The 8,773-nt window shown below is 48.8% G+C and overlaps 5 protein-coding genes across 6 annotated transcripts; 2 read left to right on the forward strand and 3 right to left on the reverse strand.

The window, feature by feature from the left end:
- Window positions 1–925: 925 nt before the first annotated feature.
- On the forward strand, window positions 926–1,711 carry FOXG_10246 (uncharacterized protein; the record flags this gene model as incomplete). Its single annotated transcript, XM_018389488.1, has 1 exon — window positions 926–1,711. The coding sequence occupies one exon, from the start codon at window positions 926–928 to the stop codon at window positions 1,709–1,711; it is 786 nt and encodes a 261-aa protein (XP_018247773.1).
- An 876-nt stretch (window positions 1,712–2,587) lies between these two features.
- Window positions 2,588–5,283, reverse strand: FOXG_10247 (uncharacterized protein). Of its 2 annotated transcripts, none has more exons than XM_018389490.1 (3): window positions 5,055–5,283; window positions 4,631–4,983; window positions 2,588–4,571 (listed from the first exon to the last, which is right to left on the reverse strand). In XM_018389490.1, exons 1-3 carry the CDS (start codon window positions 5,143–5,145, stop codon window positions 2,649–2,651), a joined length of 2,367 nt encoding a protein of 788 aa, XP_018247775.1. In that variant the 5' UTR covers window positions 5,146–5,283; the 3' UTR covers window positions 2,588–2,648. The 2 variants fall into 2 exon arrangements, with proteins under 2 accessions (XP_018247775.1, XP_018247774.1); XM_018389489.1 differs by having other exon boundaries at window positions 2,588–4,577; window positions 5,055–5,282.
- A 277-nt stretch (window positions 5,284–5,560) lies between these two features.
- On the forward strand, window positions 5,561–7,089 carry FOXG_10248 (uncharacterized protein; the record flags this gene model as incomplete). The annotated part of the gene is made up of 2 exons (XM_018389491.1): window positions 5,561–5,926; window positions 5,989–7,089. 2 exons carry the CDS (start codon window positions 5,561–5,563, stop codon window positions 7,087–7,089), a joined length of 1,467 nt encoding a protein of 488 aa, XP_018247776.1.
- Window positions 7,090–7,616: 527 nt separating this feature from the next.
- Window positions 7,617–7,745, reverse strand: FOXG_20257 (uncharacterized protein; the record flags this gene model as incomplete). The annotated part of the gene is made up of 1 exon (XM_018400523.1): window positions 7,617–7,745. The coding sequence occupies one exon, from the start codon at window positions 7,743–7,745 to the stop codon at window positions 7,617–7,619; it is 129 nt and encodes a 42-aa protein (XP_018247777.1).
- A 293-nt stretch (window positions 7,746–8,038) lies between these two features.
- FOXG_20258 (uncharacterized protein) lies at window positions 8,039–8,149 on the reverse strand (the record flags this gene model as incomplete). Its single annotated transcript, XM_018400524.1, has 1 exon — window positions 8,039–8,149. One exon carries the CDS (start codon window positions 8,147–8,149, stop codon window positions 8,039–8,041), a length of 111 nt encoding a protein of 36 aa, XP_018247778.1.
- Window positions 8,150–8,773: the final 624 nt, after the last annotated feature.

Consider the following 8,773-nt stretch of genomic DNA (forward strand, 5'->3'; position numbering starts at 1 on the left):
GTGCCTACGATGACCAAAAGCGACGGGGGACTGCCCGGGGAATAGCATAAAAACCCAGACCCCAGTTTCTAATCCAGTTCAAGAAAGTAACTACGAGCAGCCGAGATAAGTTTGAATTCCAAATATGAGATTCTGTGATATTAGGGGTGGACTAGGTCAGGCAGACTGCAGCCAATAAACCTCTCACCCACCGCCTCTGGACACAGTGGCGGCCACGAATTCACCTCCAAGGCAGAATCCCTCGAGATTCATTGGTTTCGCCATGCCTGGGTTTGTGGTGCCTTCTGACCTAGGGGTTAGAGGCTGAACACGTCAATGCAGCTCCCAATGTGGAATCAACTTGCTGACCTGGTTGACGGCATCTTAAATAGTCTGCTATTCCTCTTTGGGAAAGAGATTGCGAGCTGCCTCGACGTGGCTGTGATGACAGCTCCACCATGGTTGCACCCCTGTCTGCGACCTGCGAGTTGACGAGGGATATGATTGGCCCTTGTTCAGACGGCTTTGTTTCCGCCGGATCTGCATCTTCAAGCAATTTCAGATGCGTCTTCCGTGAGATTGAGCTGGATCAAGGATTTACTTCTTTAACCAGCGAATTGTGGCTTCACAATGCCTGTCATTGACCACCAATATTCGCCTGAGATAGGGCTGAGATATCACAGCCCAGTCCCGACCCTGGCATTTCCAGTCAGCATTTCCAAGCCATCCCAGAGTATAGAGGTGTGTAAACATGGCGAGTCTGGTAGGGCGGCCCAAGGCGTCTGGCAATACCGATATGTAAAGTCATCCCGTTCTATATAAACTTGTCTCTGTCTCGCAGGTTCCGTCTCCATCCTGCTCAGTCTTCCTACACACTTACACCATACACAACCAATTCCCCTTCAACTCTACCTCTTATCCCCTTCTCCACCAATCACCTCACAACATGGCTGCCATCCTTCGCAAGCTCTTCCGCCGCAAGAAGCAGCCCCCTCTGGTCTGCTCCATTTCCCTTGATGACCAGGGCCATCCCATGGGTGAAGACCCAAATCACAAGCACACAGCCGCCTGTTTCATCGACTTTGAGCCCCTCGCCGTGGTCGAGTTCTTCCAGTCCCAAGGCTGCCAGGCCTGTCCTCCCGTCGTTCCTGGCATTCTCCAGGGCGCAAACCACCCAAACCTCCTTCTTCTGACCTACAACGTAACGCTCTTTGACCATATGGGCTGGAAGGATACCTTTGCCAAGTCTGCCTGGGACCAGCGCCAGCGGGCCTATGCCATGAAGCAGCAGCGCAAGACCATTTTCACTCCGCAGGTCATCGTCAACGGTGTAGCTGATGGCTCCGGTGCCGGCGGCAAGGAGGGTGTCCAGGAGATTGTGCAGCGAGCCAGGGCCGCCCAGATGGACAGACCTTGGCACATTTACCTTGATGTCAATGACACGGACGTCAGGATCGATTCTGACGCTGAAATGGCGGAGGAACATGACATTATCCTTGTCCTCTACAGAAGTGGTGACGAGAAAGTCAAGATCGGCAAGGGGCCCAACAAGGGCGTAAAGCTTGATCATCGCAATGTAGTCACGGACGTGTTCAAGATTGGGAAGTGGACCGGTGGTGATAGTACACTGCCCCTTCCAGCCTCCAAGGATTCAATGAAACCAGGGGAGAATGCCGTTGTTCTGGTTCAAGAGGGCGCTGGTGGCCCTATTGTTGCCGTTGCCAAGGTTTAGAGACTGGCGGAGGTCCTGTGTAGGGCACTACCTGCTTCCGCATGTCAAAATATAGCCTCCCAAGACCTTTTAACCGTATTAGCTCATATCCTTAATGAGAAATGTTTTACCCTTTTTAATCCTTCCGCTGAAAAACTTGTAGTTCACATGCCATGAGGAGAGGCCCTCGGGATGCCTGCTCGACTCCGAGTCCCGCCCATAATCCATCACAAGGCTGCGTCGCGGTTGGTGCTATGCAGGATCCTGCCCTGAGCGCACTTGTTATCTCACCAATCTTCCTGTTGAGGTGGAACTCTGGGGAAAGCCCCAAGACATGCTGAAATGCCGCCGAGGACAGGCTCCGGAAGAGTGACTGAGAGACAGGGATCCAGAGGACACCTATAGTTAATAGCACTTAGCTTAAGAAGCTAAGCTATATTATACACTCGCTAATTATATCTATGCCTATCTTCTTAAATCTTCATAGATAAAAGGCTACAACGTGCATAAACAAACAACGCACTTTCCAATTAGGTAGGAGTTATACTTAAATCTAATATCTTAAGAATTCTATAAAATTAATATTAACCCTAAATAGCTAAAAACCTTAATATAAATAATTAACTTTATGTATTAAAATATGAATATTTCCTTAGAATTCCACTTATTTTATTTTATTTAGTTTTATAAGGAAATCTATTTATATTATAATTTATATTCTATTTTAATATTTCTTATAAGAAATAAAATATTTCAAAATCCAGGAAAATCTATATTATTAACATAAATCCTATTACTCAGGGTTATTTTTATAGATTTCTAGTTATTTTAATTAGAGCTTTGACTTATTACAAGGTAGGTCTTTTTCAGTGCACAGTATAGTGCGTCGCTCGCTTACCCCGCACGCTATACTAAAAATAATATATTATAAGATCTATGTCTAACATATACTATATCCCTACCTACCATTCTCACACCAGCTGCTATTCCAAGCGTCCGGATCTGCTACTTGACCATTGATTAGACTATTGAAGAAAGCGGCATCAACTCCCTGGAATGCCCAATAAGCTGCGTCTGCCATGACATCAGGCATGGGTAGATCAAAGGTTTCCAGCTCTTGATTCTGATGGGCCGTTGTAAGGGTACAGATTGGCGATATATGTCCCTCGTCGCTGATGCGCAGACGCTGTAGCTGCTGCTGCGTCGGCTGAAGCACTATATCACTTGATTGTGATGAGGCGATGTGCGATGACATTGAAGTTCGCTCGAAGGAGGCAGAAGAATCAAGCCTGGTAGTTATAGCTGATGTCAAAGTCGTGTATGAGTAATCTGTTTGAGTTGTGCTCGGAGACGGATCGGGCCATCGTGTAGGAGAGACATCAGGCGCCAACCTGACGTTTCCAAAATATGGAATCGCAAGGTAAAAAGAACGCTTCCCTTGCCCTACATCATTGCCGTCTTGGGTTTCTTTCACAATGCCGCAGCTGTAAGTATCACCGCTCTCGGCAGAATCCGCTTCGAGGGCGAGTAATTTCCTTGCCAGCTTGGCAGTCTCCCTTGTCAACTCATCGTTGTTTAACCGATTAAGCTCATCCAAGGTATCTATCGTCTTTTCTATCAGCGCCCGGTCTTCTAGGCGTTGATGCGTAAGCAGCCATGTGGAATCCTGGCTCTGGCCACTGAGATGGGCGAGTAAAAGGGTCAGAGAGGCCGTCAAGGCACAAAAGTCGACGATACGACAACAGAAGACGATCCTGACAATGGACCGAAAAGGGATATACCTGCTCAGAACCTGGCGGCTCGCATATGTGCAAACGGTTTTGTTGTAGTCGTACCGATGATCGGGGTCCTTTTTACGAAGAAGGTATGGCAAGTGCAAAACCGTGAGCAGATTGTAGTGAACGATTTGCATCTGCGCGTTTACAACTAGCGACATTACGTCGTCACCGCTCATATCTGGGCGGATATTCATTGGAGCCCACCAGTTGCTTGGTATGCTGTTCGCAATCTTGTTCATTAGGTTGTCGATCCTCTGGGTGTCTGCGAGATTATAGTCACCACGCTGGTTTCTGTTGATGATTTGTTCACATATATCAATCTGCACATTTTCCAGCCATTCTGCATCGGTTTGGCCGGCCATCTTCTCCTCGGATGAGAATTTAGCATTTGTGATGGAAGTCGACATGTCGAGAAGAAGAGATAAGTAGCGCTCCAGGTACGCGATATGTGCCCAGGCCACGTCGCCTGAGACACGAGTCGCTGGATCATGTTGCTTCAGTGCGCCATGGCGGGCTTTGCGATGCAGTCCCATGAACTGAGCCAGAGTTGAGGCACGTCGGAGGGATATTAGCGCCCGACGGAGGTTCCCGCAGTTAATGAGATAGGCCCCTTCAAATATGAGACACTCGAGCCCTTCAAGAGAATCCAGAAGCTGGTCATGGCAAGTCACCATGCTCGACGCCAAATAGTAATACCTCCGCATGGCTTCGTTAGCACCAACTCCCAGGTGAAGAGAACCTTGGTTGAACGAAGGATCCAGTTGCTGTATGCAAAGACAGAGTTGCAAGAATTTTCGTGCAAGAAGTACCGGGTGGGCGGTGATTGGAGGGAGGATAGATAGGATGCTAGGTGGTAGCCAATCCCCTTGATCAAACAACTGGCTGTAAGGATTACAGAGTAATTGCAGATAGATGGCGGCTCTGCCAGCCCCAAAGAGGACATTGGCATCTTGTTGAGATGGCAAAGCAGCGTGGAGAGTTCGACACGTATCCGCAAACTCGGGCAGGATAAAATCACTTGATTTAGTCGCGTCTTCTACAGGACTGCCCGAGCCTGTTTGAATTGGGACAACTGGTGCCGCGATAGTGTTGTCCGATGTTACCTGGGACTCACGTCAGACTATTAGAGAGGTGATTGCCTTTGCAGCAGATGGCCACTCACCAGTGCGGTGTCAGTGACTACCCCAGGGACAGGGACACGGCGCAAATTGATACGAGCGTCCTGCCAGTCATCTCTCGCAATCGGGCATTCCGCCAATAGCTGGGGAACAAAGAACTGGCTCTGTGACGCATCATGCTGTGTCCCAGGACTATCCGTGAAAACCTTGACAGTGAGCCTCTCAAGCATCTGCTCTATCCTCTTTAGACTCTCCAAGGTTCTCGGATCTTCCTCAGGTTTAGGCACAGCAATGTCAACGAACTCCTGGCCAACGCAATGAGAGCCTCGACGTTGACATCCTACGCAGGTGGTAGCGGAGGGATGGTCGAAGAAGCATCGTGCTTTTCGTCTCTTGCCTGCAAAGAATGATTAATGCCATACAAAGAAAAAGGCGGGATAACCGAATTCTCGGTTGTCAGGCTCGCACATTCTACGCAGCTATGAGTGCCCTTGCGCAAGAGTCGCCGAGGGGTAACTAACCCAACCGGCTCGATAGCACGTGCGCCTCCTTGATCCATTGAATTGAGGCGACAAGGAACAAACCTCAGGGACGAGCAGAAGATCTCCGTGTGTAGTGTAGTCTGTGTAAAGGTGTGAAGGAGTCAACGTCGTCCTTCCGCCGCGTTCCGCCGCGATGGGTGAATCAACAGTCATCGTCTGACTCAGATTTTAGTTAACAGGGTTTACACTTTTGTAGAGGTTTATACTTTTGTAGACCGGACAGATATTCTTCCGGACGCACCCCTGCTTGGGAGGAGCAAGGATCTGCTCCTTTCGGACTCGCGCCGGAGTCTCATCCGCCGGCTCAAATACATATATATGTATGTATGTTTATACGAATATGTCTCTCTCATCGTCAGTATTGGTGAACTTTCATCGCCTCTTTGCAGAAAAATCTCCAACGTCATCCGCAAATCTTCCATCAATTTCATAATGTCTTCTCCTGCCAGTCTACCAATCGAGCTCCGTATTCATCCAACAGGATGGAAATCGGGGCCGGAGTCTGAGCGGTATCCTCTTTCTCTCATGGGCCATATCATGCCCAAGGTCTACGTACTGGTCGCCGAAGTGTTTGCCCTGCCGGACCTTACAGACAATGATGTAACTGTTGAAAACATGACCGCCGGCTTAGAGTTTGCTATTTCACAGTTCCCCATCCTTGCTGGTGTCTTAGAAATGGACACTGCTACTGGGCGGATGTGGGTGGCTAGGCAACGGGATTCGACGGTCAGCCTACACGTCAAGTACATGCTGCGTGAAGGCGAGTTTCCGAGCTATAAAGAGCTGGCAGAAAAAGAGGTATGACACTACTGTGTTCACCAGCCCTACCACAATAGACTATGGTACTAAATGTAAAACAGTTTCCTGCGAGCTCTCTAACAGGTAGTCAACTTCTTCCGGATTTTGTCACAGCAAAACAGCTTCACTCTCCTCTTGGCGACAACAATGAAGAAGGAATTGCTGTTGCAGCCTTCCAACTTAACTTCATTCGAGGTGGCCTTATTATTGGCTTGGCAATCCATCACTCCGTATCCGACGGTCCAGGATGTGATGGGTTCCTAACCACCTGGGCAGAGAACAGTTCTGCTGCAGCAAAGGCGGCCCCATTCATCCCTGCAAAGCAGCATTTCAGCGTACACGGAACTCCATTGGATGTCGAAAGCCCAACACGTGTTCGGATGAAGGAACTCGAAAGAACTCTTGCTGTAGTACGGGATGCGGGTGGCCCAATGGCACCACCACCAGCCGGCTTCAAAATGCCATCCTTGATGGCACAGATGTGGCACTTTCCCAAAAGCAAGATTGATTTGCTCAAGACCAAAGCATCTAGCGAAGGTGTTAACAACTGGATCTCCACCTATGATGCAATTATTGCTGTACTCTGGAGCAGTGTGACACGCTCGAAGCTGGAGATGCTCAACCCCGACTTGGAGTCCAAGGCTACTCTGGTCCACGCCGTCGACACGAGAAAAGTATGGAACCCGCCCCTGCCTGAGCGTTTCTTGGGCGTCGGCGCTGCTGCGGCACGCTGCGAGCCGTTGACTGTCAACGACATCATCACAGGGAATCTGTCCAGGCTCGCGACCGAGGTGCGAGCATCAATTAAAGCCATGACTCCAGAGTACCTCACGAGCCTCCTTGAGTGGGTTGCCGGACACGAGGACAAGCGGTGGCTTGAGATCAGCATTAACTCGTTTCTGGGTATGGATTTTGGTGCGTCCAGCTGGCAAGGCATGACAGCGTATGAGACGCATGATTTCGGCTTTGGACTGCCCAAAGCGCTCAGGTGGCCGAGTCCAGCTTTCGAAGGTTTTGTTTTACTGTATCCCAGCCGAGCGGAGGCGAATGATGCGACAGACGACGAAGGCGTCGAAGTGTGTGTTTGCCTGGAGGAGAATTGTCAGAAGAGGTTGATGAACGATCCAGTACTCTTGGAATACGCCCAGCCGAGGGGGTTGTAGAGCTTCAACGCAAGCTGTAACCGCATAGTTTACTCTTTGTTTTTTCTAACTTTTATTGATAACTGACTGCATTGATCGACCTTGAGCTCGTGTCCCAGAGAAGACTAAGGCCTACGCCCGTCGAGGAGTGATTGAAATACCAGATTAACATTTCTGCCCTGATTCTGAAAGGCCTTCCGTATTCGTCCTTGAGTAACTAATATAAATGAAAATTTTCTGCTCTACTCTGATGAATATAGTACTACAGTTAATAGTATTATTTTATTACAAGGCATTATACTCCTTCACCTAGCCCCTATGCTACATGTCGAAGTCGACGCAGGAACGATTATGGATCGCGGGGTGTTTTATGGTGATGGTTGTTCCAGCTTTAAAGCTACCCCATCATGATTCTCTCCGATTCTTCATCCTCAAGCAACTTCGTTCATTCTTTCTCTTTATTAGTACAGCCCACTTCCAACACAAGAACTCTTTTATTGCGGCATCATCCGCCGCGAGGCCAACCACGGTAGCACGAGCATCGCCAATTACAGGGTCGTTGCCGATTGTTTCTGCTCAGGGCAAACTCCATCACGAGAAGCCTCTTCGACATAGCAGGCTCCCACCTGGTCCTTGTGGAGGGCCAGGCCTATCGAAAAGGGTCCGTTGCGGAGCATCGACCTCCTTTATAAGGACGGTGGCATGTACGTGCCGAGACATGCTTTTCCGCACGTCATGACAACGGTCAATTGGCAGCCAAATGCGAGTGCCTAAGCCAAGAACCTTTAGTTGACTGCCAATAAGTTACTTAATTTCGATTCTTAGGAAAAATACTACAACCTGATCATGTCGCGGCATGTGTCCTTTTTTGCAAACTCGGGCGAGATGGACGAATTGTTCAGAGGTTAGAAGCACTTGATATAAGGCCCTATGACCATAAACCGGCTGGACCTTTCGCTCAAGCCACCAATTACGTCTCCATTTCTGCTGGCAGCAGGATCCTCCAGCGGACCTCCAGACGCATGAGCGTCACCGACAACTTCAGGATTTTAACCCAAATCAGGCGGCCATCTATGCTCATTTCAAGTTAACAATCAGGTAGGGAGATCCCATGTGGGTACCAATACATGAAAGCAATGCTGATTCCTGCTTTAAAGTCGGGTTTAATAATTAATTCTAAACAGTCGCTAGTAACTTGAGGGTATTTCTCATCATGATATGCCACCTCAGGACAACAATCGGATTGTATCGGTGTCTGGGCAACAACGGGTAACTGCCCATCGTAACGCTCAATTTCGCCGTGGCGAGGCAGACTTAAAGCTATAATTCGACTTTCATCTTTCAGTTATTGAATTTGAAGAACCATCTGTTCAAGGACCAGGATGGAGGGATGGTACCAGCTGCTTTGCCGTGATATCGAGTTTATATCCGGCAGCCCAGTCTTCCCAGAGAGTTACGAACGGCTCGAGGTAAAACTCTAATTGGGAGTGGCAAATAAAGGTCTATATTATTCCTTATAGTTGTCAAAAGAAGCACGTGGGCTTATAAAATGAAGGGTAGAGTGATGTTGTACGACGTCGTGATAGTGGTGGAATCGACGGGCTAGAGACATAGGGGGTTAAGTTGCGCAAGGAAATCAGACAGATCCAGCTACACCCCGTTCCTTATACCAATAAGACAGCAACCGTCTTTCGAACACTGGACT

The sequence above is a fragment of the Fusarium oxysporum genome, chromosome 11 (genome assembly GCF_000149955.1).
Source record: "Fusarium oxysporum f. sp. lycopersici 4287 chromosome 11, whole genome shotgun sequence".
Taxonomy (NCBI): Eukaryota; Fungi; Ascomycota; class Sordariomycetes; order Hypocreales; family Nectriaceae; genus Fusarium; species Fusarium oxysporum.